We start from the raw sequence: 17,800 nt of genomic DNA, 5'->3' as shown, positions 1-17,800 counted from the left end.
CAGGGGTTGTTGGAGACCAAAACAAGAATTTAAAAGGAAAGTAAATATTGGACTAACATTCACCAGAAACAAGACTCCAAGTTAATGTTGCTCTGTGTCCGCTGGAAGCGTAAAAAGGTGATAACATGCCAAAATTGTGCTTACAGTTTGTCAAAGGACTGCTCTTTCTCATAATCTTTGTTAAAAATCTGCACAGTAGAAGGACAATTTAATATATTTCCATTAGTTATCATCTGTATCTCAGCACATAGTCAAAAAAAACAAAAGCTTGTTGAGGTGGTTTTGCATCGGCACACAGCTGCTCGCTTGTATTTAAAGTGCACACAGACCTCATGTCGCACTAAAAGTTTCACAAAGGAAAACAAAGATGCTGGGAAGCATTTTCAAAAAACTCACTTGTTGAAAGATTGTCTCGTCTGGCTCCTCTCGCTGTCTCCTGGCGGGTTTTCCAATCTGTGAACAAGAAAGATGAAGTTAGTAGAGCAGAAAAAACAAAACAAAACCCAGAAACAGCAGCTCCAAAGAGTCAGTCAGCATCAAATATGTGCATTTGCTGTGTCATAAATAATGCTCATGCTCTGTGATGCATATATTTATGACTTGTTTTTTCATTGCTTGCTTTTCAGTGAAGGAGTTGTCGTAATGCTCACAGGTTCACTGAGCATAGTGTGGGAAGTTAAGCTCAGTAAACTGACTCTACATTGTGTTGTATCTTTTGAAAACTTTCCTAACAGATGTTTCATGTAAATTCACATAAACACTTTAATTACTTAATAAGGACAGAACCAAGAGTTATTTGCTTAATCATGTTGTCAAAGTTGCAGTTTAAGTGCCTCGTCTGTTTATCTTTATGAAAATGGAAATGAGGTCGACAGTAAATTGATGACCCAGTTTTGTAATTTGGTTTCTGGAAGTATTTTGCAGACACTTCCAGGTCAGAGAGGTATGTGACATCCTTTGGCATCCTTTTATCACATTTTCAAGCTTATATGCGCCTGCCTATGACCATAAAGAGATTTGTGCAAATTATTACATCAGAGCCAACCAGATGTTGTTAAAACTCACAGAACTTTTGATGAAATGATGCAGCCGTAAAAACATGGGTCCTACTGCCCTGTCACAAGTTCTTTTTATCAGCCATGCTGCCAATGTGGCTCTTGGGTTGGTAATACTGGTCAGTCAGTTAGTCCACCACTGAAGTCCAGACTGAACTATCACAACAGCTGTTGGATGGACTGGCATGACATCTTGTACATATATTTGGGTCTCCAGTGGATGATTCCTAATGACTTTGGTGACTTTTTATCTCACACTCTACGGTTTAACAGTTATGGTTTTGATTGAAATGTTTTGACAGCTGAACAATTTAAACTCATCCTGTGAAAAACACACCAATTAGATGGATTGGCACAAAATTTAGAACAGACATTTATGTTCCCCTCAAGATGGGTTGTAAGGACTGGGCTGAATCATCGTCTAGTACCATCAACAGATCAACATTTTAATATGTTCAGTCAAAACGAAGCGTAGTCTGTGCATGTTTAGTGCTAACCAGCACATATTAGCATGCAAAGACGCTTCTAAATATTGTGAGCATGATAGCATTTAGCTCAAAGCACCGCTGTGCCTCCAGTAAGTTCAGCCTCATAGAGCCACTAGCATGGCTCCAATTTAGCCTGAGCTGAGTAACAGTCTAAAATACTCAGTTAACTTAATTTCTTCCTCTCAAATTCCCACTAGCCTGAATCAGTCTGCAATTTCACAGCTTCAAACTGCTCAAACCCGACCAGACAGAATACAGACAGCTGCTGCTGCGCATCAATGCACCTGGATCTGTTATCATAGCAGCTACTTTCTTTTTTATTTACTGGGTTTTTTTTTTTTTTTTTGTCTTTTTAAAAAACCTCAGTGGAAACTGGATTCTCTCACCAGACAACACACTCCAAACGTAATAGTTCTGATCTGAGGCGAAACTCTTTCCTACCTGTCAGTGAGGATGTCCAGCACTCTTCCTGTGGAGGTGAAGGATCGATAGGTGGAGAGGAATATAGTGATGAAAGAAGAGTCTCCCATAGAGAAAGAGTGGAGGAGGTGGAGCACCAGCTTCTCTTCTGTTCCTGCTTTCACACACTGTGAACGAGAAACCGATGACTGGAGGAAGGAAAAGAGGGCAAAGGGGAAAAAGAGACAGGAAGTTCAGGTTACTCATGTTATCCTTCCAGTCATGTCTTGGGCAGTCTGTAAGATCACACATGTACGTCTTACCAGTGGACTGTTGGGGGCGACATTATGTTGCTTGACCACCACCGTGTAGATCACTCCATCCTCCTCTTCCTCCACCACAGTGGACTAGAGAGCAGACAGATTAAGACACTTCAATGTATGACTAAAAATCCACATAAACTTTGGCTTTTTTAAAAGATAACTGAGTGAAGCATGATTGATACAGACTTCCTTTGTAAGGGTCTTTTTTTTTTTTTACTGATTGCTGAATCTAACCTTCTTTTACTGAACTAAAAAAACTTTTAATAGACAGTCTCAGTAATGTAGTGATTGAGATATCATCTGTTCCACACATAATATCCGTGCATGTGTAAAAAAAGCATAAAATCAGGCTGCTTTGAACTAATTTTTCACATGCTACATGGAGCTCTAACAATCCATTTTTAGCCTCGGGGAAAGTCCCTGACACAGTTTCCCTATTTTACAGCTCACAGGACCACAGCAACACAGTCGGCCTTACCAGATCCAGAGGACAGTACCAGGTGGTCTTCATCGGTGAGGGCTCAACCTGACGGAGAGAGAGAGAGAGAGAGAGACACACAGCTGTTAGAAAAAAGTATGATACCAAGTGAGTCAAGAGTAAAGTGGCTGAGACAGAGGTCATCACTGTTCTTGGTCTGTGATGCCTTTAAATGAAGACACACTAGTCACCAGGCTGAATATATGATTCAGCTGAAGAATGATTTCCTTTTTTTCACCTTGTTTCCTCAAATGAATCGTTTGGTAACATTAAGCAGAGTGTAACAACATAGGTCAAGTATTTCACAAGGATTAGAGCTGCAACTATTAGTCGACCAACAGAAGAGTCATCAGCAACTATTTAGATAATTGAATAACTGTTTTATTTAAGCCAAAACGTTAAAAGTGTGCCAGTTGCAGCCTCTCAAATGTGAAGATTTGAAGCTTTTCTGTCATAAACGATAGTAAACTTGAATATTTTTTGATTTTAGGCTGTAGATCAAATAAAAGAAGACATTTGAAGGTGTCAACACGAGCTATAAGAAATGATAATGGGTATTTTTCACTACTTTCTGACATTTCATAGACAAATAATCAAGAAAAATAATTGGCAGATTAATCGATAATCAAAATAACCATTGCTTGCAGCATTAATGGGAATAAAACAGAAACTTGACTCAATGGTTTCTCTGTCCCATATGACATGTTCATATCTTTTTTTCCCAGCTCAACCAACAGTCTCAGACCCATAGATAATGATTAGTTATGTATGACAGAAATCCACTGAAACCAGCAAATATTTGTCCCTCTTTCTTTTAATTAAATAATAACTGAAATTATTATTCAATAATCAAAACAGTTGCTGATTAATTGTCAGTTAATTCACTGATATTATTAATGTGAAACAGTCTCAAGCATAATATTAATTTTAAAGAGTTTTAAAAGGTTTAAATGAAGCAGCAATAAGAAAATCATCTTAGATTGATTGATTTTAGATTATCCTTAAATTTAATTTTATGCACAACTAAGCACCTGCCAGTTACACTCATACACACTCATAAATGCTACAGCCTATCCGGTAGTCCAGTCCTGTCCAATCAATGTCTTGGCAGCACTTTTATTACCAACCACATATTGGCACACACGGTTCATGGACAGGAGGATGCCACAAACCGACGTTATGTTACAGACAGCAGATGACTCAAGTGTGAGACATACAGTAGCACTCCACAGTGTTCACATACTGCTGAAGCGGCCAGAAATTTTGGAGCCAGATGACAAAACTTCTGTATCATAACATCCTTAAGGCAGGGTGTGTCCATGACTGGGCCCTTTTACAGTCTAAATTTGAGGTATATTCATGTTCATACCTGTAAGAGTTACAGCTATAGATAGAAAATCAGCAGTTTTTTCTTTCTCAACTAAACTTAACTTTAGCAAAACAAAGGAAAGTTCTACTGACCTTTTTAACAGCATGAAATGGCATTAATCATTTAGATTAAGCTGCTGTCTAGTGTTACTTTTTAATACAAAAAGTACAAGTTAATCAATTTGAGATTGACAGCGAGACCAACCTTGTGTTGTGAGTTTCTGAGGGTGGGAAGGACCGTCCTTTTGTTGTTTACAGCTATATCACAGATCATGCATTTAACTAATACACCGGTCGATATCACTTTACACTTCTCCTGACATGGTGACTTTCCACCATCAAAAATGTATGAGCAAAACAGAGTGAAGTCATCCTGCATGTCTACGGAAATCTCCAGACCATCTTAGAGATTGCATACTCGGCGTGAGTCAGGCAAGACAGATTTGAGCAACACCTTGGAAACGCACTCAAAACAAACACACTGAAAAATTCTACCAAAGCATTTTAACTGTTCATCAGCTTCTCAGAGAGAAAGACTAACAATCTTCCTTTCATTTTGCATGTGTTGACTTTTGAGCTTTCTGTAATGCAAATTCAAAGTCACAGTATGAGCTAAGAAATGCATTCATACGGACGGCAGAGTTGAAATAAAGCAGCTTCCTGTGGTCTGCTATTCTCCCAGCACCAACCTACAGTATTAGTAGTTGTAAGAAAAGTTTTAGCCTCTGTTAGCCTATTTCAGATTACCTTGACTTGATCAAAGGTCAAGCAGGCCTCTGGGCAGTTGCTTCTTCCAAAAAAGATCCTTCTGCACTTAAAGGTAGTGTCTCTGTAACAAACCAGTTATTCTACCTGCTATCTCTGCTTGCTTTTACGCAAATCTGCCTGCGATTCTATCTTTCCCATGAATTCAACCAATGTACACACACACAAAAAAAGAGAGAAAAAAATGGTCACACGGGTTACCTTTCCCTCAGCAAGTCCGGGCAGGTAGCAATCCTTTAGCTTCCTGGAAATTTTCAGGATGAAGGTACAAATATCATTATCATTTCCTCCATTTGCTCTCATCTGTCGTTCCCTTTGTCGTCTTTCTCTCTCCGTAATTGTCGGCGTCTGTTATCGCTGTCGGTTTGCCCTAGATCTGTATGTTTTATGTCTTTACCGTTTGCCTCTCAGAGTCTTGTGCTTGTATCTCACAAAGACACACCTGAAGCAACAGCTTAGTCCGGCCCCTGTGAGCCTGCATCACCCGGGAACACCCATTATGCACACACACACATACACACATACACACACACACACACACCTCAAACACACACCTCAAACACAGATAGGGTTATGTTGTTAGGAAAACACTTGTTTCATTGAGTCACGTTTTACACACACACACACACACACACACACATATAACCACATGGATAAGTCACATAAAAACACACTTGCCTGAACGCTAAAACACACACATGCACGTACACACACACACACATTGGGAGACAAAGCCCTGAAGCTATTTCCAGAACAATACCCCCTCTCTTTCAGTTTCTCCTCTCTGCTCTCCTGCTCTTTTTCCCTTTGTAGATGACCTTCCCATGCAGATAAACCAGTTCAACTGAGTATCCTGTTTAATACAACACCAGGCAAAACAACAATTAACTAAGAAGGCCAACATTCAATTATCTGTAGAGGTAGAGGACAACCTTCATATTTTTATTGAGATGCCCGACCTGCTGTGTGAGTGGTAAGAGGCCTGTAGTCTTGTAATGAGAGGTAATAAATGTTCAGCAGCCACTAAACCAGGAAGCAAGCTGTGTTTATTTAAGGGGCTAATGACATCGCAGAGTGAAGCCATGCTAACTAGGTGGAGACTTACACAGCTGTGCAAGTGTGTATGTGTATGTGTATGTGTATGTGTATGTGTATGTGTGTGTGTGTGTGTGTGTGTGTGCACGGATGGCAGTTACCTCATTAGCATGTCAGGTAACATGCAGCCTAGACTGTAAGGTCAGTGATTAAAGCTAAATTAATTATTTTTTTGTCCACTTGGAGGCAGCTGAATGATGTAACATTTATCATATCATCCTAAATAGTTAAGACTAACATATTAGCAAACGGCTGCCTATTTATATATCCATGTCCAGTAGGAGTTTAACACTTTAGGTTATGTACAGAGTAATTGCTCCCTATTTATAACATCATTTTCTGTAGCATCAGTGTACCAATACAGTATGTACAGTGCATGTAGATACAATTAAACAATATGTTAAGTTACAGAATTTATAAAGATTTTACATTGTAGGTATTTTTCTTGCACATTTCCAGGTCTTTATTTATATTTTGGGGCTCCACTGGAATATCTTTTGTATCATTTTAGTTATTTATCTTATGCTTCATGCACTTCTGCTCTTTATTTTATTCTCTTATACCAGCCATTTGTGCAGCCCCCTCAGTTCAGCCTCTGTCTGAAACAGGCCGTTTAATCTCCAGCCTCCTTAGGTCAATTTTGACCCTGGAGGACAACAAGTGTTAACTCAAAAATGATGTATAGTTTCATTTAAATGAGACCTATTGATCATAATTTCCAAACATATGTGTAAAACCTTTGGTAATAAGTTGGAATGTAGTGACAATTTATACCTTTTATAAAAAGTCAAACCAGACTAGGTCAATTTTGACCCAGGAGGACAAAAGGAGGATTTTGAACCCACTCTATTCTGATAAGCTAGCTCCCAGAAGTTGCCCCTGAGCCGACTTCCGAGGCTACACAAACAAGTAGCGGTAGTAGTTTTACTTTTTTTTTACTTGTTCTTTACTTGAAATGGAAACAATACATCTGTGCATGTTCACGCCCAAATATGGTACTGGAATATGTGACATAAACAATCCGTGGAATAACTTTAGCAACAAAAGCCACGAAATGGACAGCCAATTGTGGACATGCAGGGACAATCTGAGAAAGAGGAAATAAAACAACTGTGCAGAATGTATATGGAATAAAAAAAAAAATTCTACTAAACACTACTTTAGAGACTGGAGCAGTTATGTCTGTTTATGAGCATTACTCACCTCACAAAGCCAGATTATACACACAGTTAATTGTATTTACTTAGACTTAAAATATCTGCAAGTCTGACATCACTAGACCCTGAAAGAAACAATTTGTTAAAGCTTTGTTTATTTTGAGTCTTATACCTTAACCTTTAAATTGTAGTTTACAATGTAAAAGACTAGATATTGAGACAACAGAATTTACTCAGACATGGTTGACATTGATGGGAGTAAAAATGACCAAAGTAGGTCAGTTATTCTCAAATATGTTTTTTATATATGTCCCAAATAAGCTTCTTTGCATCACATTTGAAGCAATTGAAAGGTTTAACTTTACTCTGTAGTTGGAATTAGATAACATGGGTCATATGCAATAAGAAAACAGATAATAGCAGAATAAAAATTAAGATTAATTTTGACTCAGACTAACAGAGTGAACATGGGTTACAGAATGATTAACAACAGTATGGAGCAAACAGGCCTTCACTAAGATAAAATAATTTTAAATGAGAATTTAAATATAGCTTATCTATATAAGAGATAATATAATTCACCCCCTGAGGCAATCTTACTGCTTACTTATTAAAGGGTGTTGTAAAGCTCTTTTTTAGCACTTTTGCGTGGTGATGCTGCGAGCCTTCATCACAGGCACAAAGGAAACTTGCCCTTTACTCTTTTTCCTTAGTCCTGACAGAGCTACTATATTGAAATACTTGATATAAAAGTATATTCAGTGGAGCATCAATTGAGTTTGCCATCTGAAGCCTTTTCTGAAACCTTCAGCCTTTACTGTGGAGTAACTTTTCAAAGTGTAATAGATGTCTATAATTTGGAGTTCAGCTGCCTCAAAGGCCAGCGGATAAGGATCATGATTATAGGCCACAGCGGTGGGTGGTGTGAGTTGCTTCTGGCTAATAAAAAATCACTGCAGCTGTTATTCTTGAATCTCATGTGATTTTTTTTAAAAAAAAAGAAAGGATTATCAAAACTAGTATTGACTGTTTTTCCCCATATGATCCGTTGTTGCTGCTAGATTTGACACTGTGTTTATGTTTCTTGTGAGATGGGATCTTCTCTTAAAGGCCAAACGTTCCCCCACCCCCAGCTGCATGCAGGAAGTACATAATAAGTGGAGACAAACACAGGAAGCAGGACGTGCTGTCGTGTTGTGAAGCTATTTTTCTTCCCTTCTCCTTCCATCACAAGTCGAGGCTGCGTCAACCTCTCCTTGTGCACAACTACGTCAGCTATTGGACGGCACCGGAGAAGCAGGGCAGGAAGCCGACTCTCCATTTTTACCCCCTGGTCTCAAACAACAACCAGTTCCAACCTTTTTCCTTAAATACCTTCATGTAGTTGTGCTTCCGCTGTGCCAAAAGCCAATGCCTTTGAACAAATACACCAGTCTTTCCACCAAACAGGGGGTCATAAATACATCTTCTAAAGCTTTATTTAAAGATAACCATTGTTGGTTTTTTTTTGTTTTTTTTAGTGGTCCACAATCCAGACCCTTTCCTTCCTATCTTTCTCTCTGCTCCTCTTCTCACGCTTTCATCTGTGTATCCCTTGGTGCCCGTTATCTGCTCTCTTTCAAGTAAAACTCTGTGGCATTCAGGTCAAAACTGTTCTATTCCCCTTAAAGGAAGAAATTCTCTGTTGGACACGATTACTCAGCTAGTAAGATACCATCAGTCTGTGAGATATCCTGCAAGTTATGAGGAATAGTTGATTTTTCCGGTATGCAAAAATAGCTTTTAATCTTCCTCCTCACATTTTATTGATGTAATTGATTTTCCACTTTTACCTTCATTGATACTAATGAAAATCTTCAACCTGTTCCTGTCAGTTAAAAGTATATTTGTGGGTATATACAATGGTGAGCAGTATGTAAAAAGTGTGATTGTTGAACATTTTATTGCAAGACTCGGGCATGAATCTGCTGCTGTAATAGCCTCCGCTCTTCTGGGAAAGCATTCAATGACATTTTGGAGCCTGACTGCAGGGATTTGCTCCAATTCAGACACAAGAGCTTCGGTGGTGTTGCCCACCGACGTCGGGCGATAAGATCTGACTCGCAGTCGGTTTTCCCATTCGTCTGATTGGAATTAAATTGGGTTAAGTTCAGAGCTCTGTGCAGCACAATCTTACATATTACACACGAAACTGCAAAAATCATTTCTTTATGGGCCTTTTTATAATGTGTATAGGGGCATTGTGATAAAGTAAGTAAAGTAAAGTGCCTTTCCTAACATACAACACACTGTACTTCAAATGGAACACATCAGGTTATATTTAGATGTGCAATGATTCATTTTCTGTTGATGAATGAATCAATTAATATTAATAGATCAATAGATGATTAACATGCAACTATTATGTTAATCCAATAAATATGGCTGGTCATTTTTTAAGCAAAAATAGCAAACTGTAGCTGGTTGAAGCTTCAGCATGTCAGCATTTGCAGCTTTCCTGTGTTACACATGATTAACAGTAACCTGAATATCTCTGAGTTTGAATCTGTTGATCAGATGAAACAGGACATTTAAAGACGTCACCATGAGCTCTACAAAATGATGACCAGCATTTTTCACATTTTGTCCACAAAACTAAGAATGTAAACAAAATAATGATAATGAGGAGATAAAGTTATATTATCATCATAGGAAGGCGAACACCAACACGGAGATTAATAATGAAAATAGTTAATAGCCTCGTTATACTTTTTAACATGATGAAAGTACTTATGGTGAGAAAATCTTCTATTCTGAATGGGTGACATCAAATCTTTTATAGCTGCATTTGAAACAGTCAATTACATTTAACCTATCATCCTCTTTGAATAGAAAAAAAAAATGAGCCGAAGAAGAAAATAGATTTAGAAATGCAGGATACACAATCACTATCTATTTATTAACCATGTTTAAATGTCAATCAATGAAACCAAACATGAAAACACACTTTGTTTCCTTCACCGGAGCCTCATTCCTCATTTGAGGGTTGTCACTTCACCGATCCTGACTCACACATCTAAGTTTTCCCTCATTAAAGAATGAGCAAGTGGCCATATCGGATTCCACTTGACAGACTGTCCTTGGAGATACTGAGACACTGGATACTGTTTACGGAGAGAGCAGGTGTACGCTGTATCGACCGGCCAGACCGCCACATACATTATTTACTGCGAGGTCCTACAGCCTCTGTGTGATATGAGAGGAGAGGAAGTCTGCTCGTTCGGAAAGAGACTCTATGCAACTTCTTTTTTTAGCCGTGAGGATTTTCTCGAGGTCTGTTGCGAAGTCTAAACTAACGAGCCACGTGCAGGTCATGTGTGGTTGGGTCAAGATAGTTAGGTCAGTAGATCATCATGACTCAGAGAAAATACTGTTACCATTTGTGGCTGTTATTGAAGTCAGATGTTTTTCAGGGCACACATGCAAGCGACCAAAATAAAGATCTCACTGTAGCTGTGAGTTAGGATGATACTGTGCAGTAAAAAAGGCCTCAAAACAAAAACTCAGTGTGTGAAAGGTCTGATAAGGCTCAATGTACCTCACTATCAAGCCATTAAACATTAACAGAGGTGAGAGATCGTGGGAAATTCACCTATGTCATGAACCTTTTAAACTTCCTCCTATTTAGTTCATGTAAGTACAGACACTGAGTCACAACAAGGACAAACTGCATGCGTTAAAGCTGTTACCCAATGAAAAAAAAACAACCTCTTATGCAGAATAGAGCAGGTGCATTGGCTTTAAAAGTAAATTATGTAAAGGTCTATTGCATTAGATGATGTAAAAGGTTTAAAATACTTCTCTAGATTAACAGTTTTTATGAAACTACGTTATTGCCCAGTTTACAGGGAGAGAAAAAAGCATTTAGTTTGCCGTGGCGGAAAAGCATCAAACACAAACTGTGCATATGCTACATCTCTCTCTCTTTCCGTCTGAATCACACTGACTTTATTCCCTGAAGGTTGTCTTGAAACCGACCAACCGCATCTGCTGTTTATTCAAGAAACGGGTAGTTGAACGGAGGACTGCTGTAAATGCTGTTAGCTGTGTTGGCCAAGGGGAACCATGACAAATGAAAAGTTTGTAATCCTCTCTCTGCTCCGTCAGATCACTTTATTATGTGAACAGAAGGAAAAACTAATAGAGTAGGTAGTGGGAGACCGTCAATACTCAAACAACACCAGCTAGAACCTCACAGTACAACGCTGTGGGAAAGAGTCTCGCTCTCAAACACACCAAAGTTGTGACCCACACACACACACAAACACTCTTAAGTGACAAAATGATGGATGTGTTTCATTGAGGAAGAAGTGAAACACTCACCTGTGAAGTTTCCACATCCCCGCTGCTGCTCCTCCTCCCTGATTGGTGACTCGGGGTGCCACCGTCAGGTGACAAGGGCCGATAGCCAATAAGAGGCACGTTGCTTGACTCCACCCCCGGCAGGTCATATCCACCTGTTCGCATGTTACGGGGGAGCATGATGCCAGCTGCCATGGACAGGAGGGAACACAAAAAAAAGAGATGTTTCTGTTTCATGGTCTCTTGGTCAGCTGTTCATGCATCTTGAGCGTTTGAGGAGATTAAGTAAGCAGGAACATGTTCAGTAGTGCTTGTGATAAAACAACCTAACATGTTTGTAGTTTATTCTATTATTCTCCTTTTAATAAGTCACTGTAGGAAAGCTTGTTAGTAAAAGTTTGCTGCTGGAGTCCTCATTAAAGACAGACAGAGTTGACCACTCTCCTGTTCTCAGATCTTTAAACTGGCTTCCTGTAACTTCTGATCTACTGTTACTGCTTACAGTCCGTGAAGTCAAAACTAAACATGGTGAAGTTGTATTTAGTCTTCATGTGCCAAGACTACTCAGTCTTCTCAGTTCCTTTAAATTGTGGCTTAATTTTGCAAGTCTACTTTTCTTTTTTTTTGCCTTGCTCTGTAATTTCTATTCTATTTATTATTATTATTTTTGCATACTTTAGTGTTTCAGTTTGTCTTTTTATGTGTCCTAAATGTGTATAGACCTGCAACTACCAATTGCTTTCATTATCAATTCATCCATCGACTATTTCCTTCATTAATCAAATAGTCGGCGAGGAAAATGTCAATCACTGTGTCCCAAAGTCCAATAGATGCAACCTGAAATGTCTTGTTTAGTCCTGTCCAACAGTCCACAACCCAAAAATATTCAGTTATCTATCATGAAGGACTTAAGAAAGCAAACATTTTCACATTTAAACCAGAGAGGAGAATTTTAGGATTCTTTTAATAACTCAAAATGATTCATCGAATATCAAAATTGTTGGCAATTAAATTCCAGTTGAACGACTAATTGATTAATTGATTAATTGTTGCTGCTCTTCTTGTGTCTACTTTATATCTTAATGTTTTTTCTGTGTGTTTCAAAGCATTTCCTTTTTGTCGATAGCTGCTATACAACTAAACAAAATTCACATTGGAGAGCAAAAGAAGGATAGATTCAACTTTTTTGGTGATGACACAACAGTTGAATTAGCACAAAAACACATGCAAATCAATGTATTGTCAAATTGTAACTAGGTAACTGAATGCTCTAAAATGGCTAAAGATCGTTATTGGACAGGATATCAGGCAAAGTCTGGCTTTTGTAATCACTGTGAAAACATTGCAGCACACTTTAAAGTCAAATTGGAGACATTTTAAACACAAGGCACATATTGGAATAAGTTAGTGTCGGCATCGAGGCCATTTTGCATTGAATTTGTTTAACACGTGAATTTTTCCCCACAGCAGGTCAGGATTTGCATGGCTTTCATTTCCCTTTCCTGTCTCTGCTATTTGGATTGCCGTGAAGATAGAAATCTAGTAAACACTGCTTCAGGAAGAGAGGTGTAGGAGGGAGAGAGATGGAGCGGTTGATACTTAACTCACACCACACAGTGATGCTAGCTGGAAGCACTATAATAAAACCACAGTTTGAGCACTCAGCTGTGTAGGTAGTGCATGCCATGTTGATAAATATTATGTTTGTGAATTGTAGTCTCTATAAAAATGTGCAGGATGACAGTCAGGAGGCTGCTGTAACTGAAAATCCACATCTTGAATCTCCAACATGGCCCAATAACCGCTCCATTCAGGTGAAAATGACCTTTTAAACAAGGCACCAGTGCCCCTTTCTGCTCTCACGGCTCTGGATAAGAGCACGAGTTAAAAAGCCTCAAGTGTGATATGTAAGAATGTGCAGGCACTCCCAACTTTCCATTGTGCTTTTGTCTTGGACTCCTGCAGCTCTGTAGCATCTGCAACACTTAAGTCACATAAACATGTATCATCCTTGCATGTTTGTAATTTTGCTCATTTCATTCCTGCTTAAGAAAGCTAGTTTGCAACCTGCAGGAGGTTTAAACAGGCAGAGGAAACAAGGCAGAAACAGTAACGGTCATGCTGAGCTGTGAATGGCTGCTATTCACTGGCTCTGACCAAAGCAAACAGCTCATAACTGAGGTGTACACACACACACACACACACACACACACACACACACACAGCTGTAACTAGGTTACAGTTAAGTCACAGCACACAATGCTCCTTTTCTGCTCAATACATGCAGCCATAGGGTGGTGCTACAGTATGTGCTGCCCTAATGATAGCTTCTGTCACAACGTAGGCAGGATGGTGAGAATAAACCCTGACAGTCTGAAGGCTGTAAAAAAAAAAGTTTGTGCGTTGACACTCCTATTAAAACACACACGAGTGACAGATGATGACATTTGCTTCCTACTGTGAGTCACTCAATGACACGAAGGCCCTCGATTATTTACCAAAAAGACGATAATATGAAGCAAATAGAGGAACAGAAACGAAGGAAGCTGCAATTCAACTTACTGATAGCCAAGTGTCATTAGCAGGATGTGAGCTATCCAACTGTGGTCAGCTGGATTCAGGCAGCATTGGATGACCGCTGGTGCTGCTGGATCGGTGGCCGGCTCAGCTGAGGGGAGTCGCACCCATCTGTACCGTCACCGATGACAACGACGAGGGAGTCTCCGTCCTCCGCCTCGTCCCCCTCCCCACCCTCTGTCTCTCCGCTATCTGGGTCCCCACACTGCTAGTCTGTCCAGCCTTCAGCAGCTGATAGCGCACTTTGGCTGCAAACTCGCTCCCTCTCCTCCACCTCCTCCTCCCTCTCTCTCTCTCTCGCTCTCTCTCACACACTGACGTCGCAGTTCCTGTATGTTGTGCACTCAGCGCATTGGCAACGGCTCCGTCTCTCTGGGAGGTGCACAGTGTGAGGATACTGTACAGCAGACCGGTTACAATACACCGCTCCTCTGGGGAAATGTGACTTTATGGACTGAAAGGAGGCTACACACTGCGCACGCACGCATTTACGCACAGTCGGCTCGCGCGCACGCATGCAAACACACGCGCTTTTCTCATGCCAGTGACGGACCCTAAACCTAAACCTATAACATGTTCACCTCAATTAGCCTAATCCTAACTGTAACCATAGTTCTCAGCCCAAAAGCTCTTTAAACAACATAATGTATAATCTCCATAGCTACAGTTTCTTATTTAGCGCTCCAAAACTACAATACTGATCCTAAACTTTATATTTAACCTAAAAAACATCACACATCTAACATAACCCATAACATAATCATAACGGTATTAATTCAGTCCTAAACTCAAGGCCTAATCCTAATTTTTACTCTTATGGAACCAGTTCTGATATTAAAGGGGTATTTCAGTGTTAACTGTACTTGAGTATAATCTTGAGATAGGCCTCTTAACATTTTACTCCAGTCCACTATTATTATTTTTTGGTTGTTAACCTTTACAAGAAAGTCTGCCTTGAATGATTTTTCCTTTTCTACAACATTGATACTTCACAACTCCCCATGTTTATCTGTAGATTTGGAACCACTGCACTAAACTACTGAGCTGTAAAAAAGGTATTGTTTAAACTAGCTGCACGTTTAGCTTCAATGATTAAATACTATGATAATACAGTATTTCAATTAAGTGGGACTTTGTTAATACTTTTAGTACATTTATATGATAATACTTTTACTTTTGCAGTATTTTTACATTGTGGACTCAGTACTTTTACTTAAGTAAAGGATCTAACTACTCTGTTGTTGTCATGTACATGTGGAGATTAGGTGTTTATACCGTTGTATGCATCTGCAACACTTGAGCCCAAGACAAATATCCCATCAGGGAAATAAAGTATATCTTATCCTATCTAATCTCATCTAATCTTTCTGTATTTCAGTGTAATCACCTGCCTCATAAATGTCACTTTCACAATCAGTTTGCAAAATGTTCGCCACTCTGTAGAAAACTCTCTAGACAAGTCTAACAGTGCATCACCACACCCAGGCACAACCACAGGCGTATGTATTGATGATCAGTACAAGGCACAAGGAGTCACAGAGTGGTTTTATGGGGATAAAATTGATGTGAATCACATGTTCTGGTTTTCACAGTCATCAGATTTCAAACCCAGTTGAGCACCCATGGATGATTTGGATGAGTGATGTGTTAAACTGACTCCCTTGAAAATGTTATGATAACCATTGGATCTCTCTCACCCTCTGTTTGTTTGTTTTCTCTCCTTCCCTTGGCTGTCGGATCTGGATCTTCATCTTCCAAGAGATACAGCCTGAATTTCTCGTCTCTCTCTCTCTCTCTCTCTCTCTCTCTCTCTCTCTCTCTCTCTCTCTCTCTCTCTCTCTCTTTCTCTCTTTCTCTCTTTCTCTCTTTCTCTCTCTTTCTCTCTCTTTCTCTCTTCTCTCTCTCTCTCTCTCTCTCTCTCTCTCTCTCTCTCTCTCAGATCAGCATGTTGAGAGGAGGTAATGTGGCTCTGGTTCTATCTCTGTATGGTGGCACCTGGACATTCCTTGATGCTCTACCAATCATATGTTATCAACTATAATGTCATTTTTTCATACTGTAATTTTTACTCTCTGCGTTATTCTGTGCAAACAACATCTATTTCATGTCTGTCTGTCTTGAGGGCAGTTTCATCCATTTTTTGAGCAAGTTTGTGATTTGCTATATGACTAAACCCTCTTCCAAAACCATCATCAAAACACTAAATGAAGGAATATCTGTTGGAATAATGTTTAATTTATCCTGTGAAGTTTCACAGTCTCTGAGAATTTATGCTAAGGAGCGCTTCAGCTGTTCTTGAGGTTTTTTTTCCTTTAATTGTCACCTATCTGTATTTAAATCTTGTCTCAAAATACTTTGAGAAAGCTGTTTGGGAGCTCAGTCTCATGACACCACATGACACAGATCTTAACTGTGCTGTGCTTGACTCCAGTCTTTGATTGATTGGCTGATGTTCTTATTAATGAGGAGCTGCCACACTAAAGACTGATTGACATTATACATGTTGATGTTGCCTGCCTCAGCTGCTGCTGCAGGGATGAATGAGAGAGTCTGTAACCAGTCTTATTAATAAAGCTGTCATGTCATTATAATAACTAGGTGCATTATGTGTACCAGACTTTGAAATTGTGACGCTGAAAATAGATTTTTTTGGTAGGGCTTTGTTATATGAGTCATTTAATTTTCCACAAAACATCTTCTATGATATTTATATTTTTGCAGAAAAGAGAGAGTGGTGAAAATTATAATAAGAATGGGGAAACAAGTGTAACATTGGTTTAGTTGGAAAGTGAACTGTGGTTATATTTGGATTCATGATATTTAAGAAGTCTTAATAAATTAGCGTCTTACGTCTTTAATTGACCTTTTCCTTTTCCATGAGTGTATTCCCTGTACTACAAACTACTAGTCTTTTAAATAAATATCCTAAAAAATTAAGTTACTTAGCAGTTACTCACTCACCAACTAAACCAACAATACCCCCCCCACACACACACACACTAAATTGCACCACCCTTTCTGTAAAATGTCCCATAAAATTAAACTTGAACTATCTGCAAATTACTCCAATTCAAATATAATTATTATACAATTAAAACAGCAGATTCTTACTAACACACTATGTAAAAATTTTGTAAATGTACAAACTCAAATTACATGTTACATCGAGATTTCAAGATTCATATCAAATTGTATCATATCAGACTTTTTCTCACATTATATCATCCTTTAAAAACAATGCCTGCATGTGAGCCCTCATCACAGCAGTGAGTAATAAAGTGTGATGCTCCCTGCTTCATTTGAGTAGTTTTTGGAGGCCTGAGGAGGAATCATTCAACCTCATTTCAAAACAAGAAAGGAAAGAAATGTTGTGTAGTAAAAAAAAGTCTTTTCTTCTTCTCTCTTATCTTGTTAATCATCTTGTGACCTCTGATGATGAGTCCTGACCTCATTTGAACTACTATCAGCATATCATGTCATATCAGGTCATATCATATCTGTTCAACTTCAGTCTTCTCATGAGCCTGAGCGTCCTTCAGGCTGATTGGAGTCCTTGTATTTGCTCGCCACCTAGTGGTCACAACAGACATTTGGCACTCCACCACTTCTCAATGTGCCAGGGGCCATTTTGAACCGCACGGCGGTGTTAACACATGCTTGGCTGGTGTGAATCATGTGTAAGACATAAATAAACAAGAAGAGGCACAAACAGGAAAAAACAAACAAACAAACGAAACTTGACCTCGTTTGGGGA

At 39.1% G+C, this 17,800-nt stretch overlaps 1 protein-coding gene across 2 annotated transcripts in view; it reads right to left on the bottom strand.

Moving 5' to 3' along the window:
• rgl2 (ral guanine nucleotide dissociation stimulator-like 2) overlaps nt 1-14,205 on the bottom strand; it is a 34,150-nt gene extending 19,945 nt beyond the window's left edge. Inside the window, exons 1-6 of one of the 2 annotated variants that reach the window (XM_053327389.1) lie at nt 14,032-14,205; nt 11,491-11,657; nt 2,744-2,791; nt 2,266-2,349; nt 1,985-2,151; nt 397-453 (exon numbers count right to left, since the gene is read on the bottom strand). In XM_053327389.1, coding sequence (XP_053183364.1) covers nt 397-453; nt 1,985-2,151; nt 2,266-2,349; nt 2,744-2,791; nt 11,491-11,649 — 515 coding nt within the window. In that variant the 5' untranslated portion in view covers nt 11,650-11,657; nt 14,032-14,205. Of the gene's footprint in view, nt 1-396; nt 454-1,984; nt 2,152-2,265; nt 2,350-2,743; nt 2,792-5,077; nt 5,323-11,490; nt 11,658-14,031 lie in introns of those variants that run through there. The other variant, XM_053327390.1, reaches the window with a different exon arrangement.
• Between the last annotated feature and the right edge of the window lie 3,595 nt (nt 14,206-17,800).

Source organism: Scomber japonicus, chromosome 10 (genome assembly GCF_027409825.1).
Source record: "Scomber japonicus isolate fScoJap1 chromosome 10, fScoJap1.pri, whole genome shotgun sequence".
Lineage (NCBI taxonomy): Eukaryota > Metazoa > Chordata > Actinopteri > Scombriformes > Scombridae > Scomber > Scomber japonicus.
This window is presented reverse-complemented; position numbering and strand designations above follow the sequence as displayed.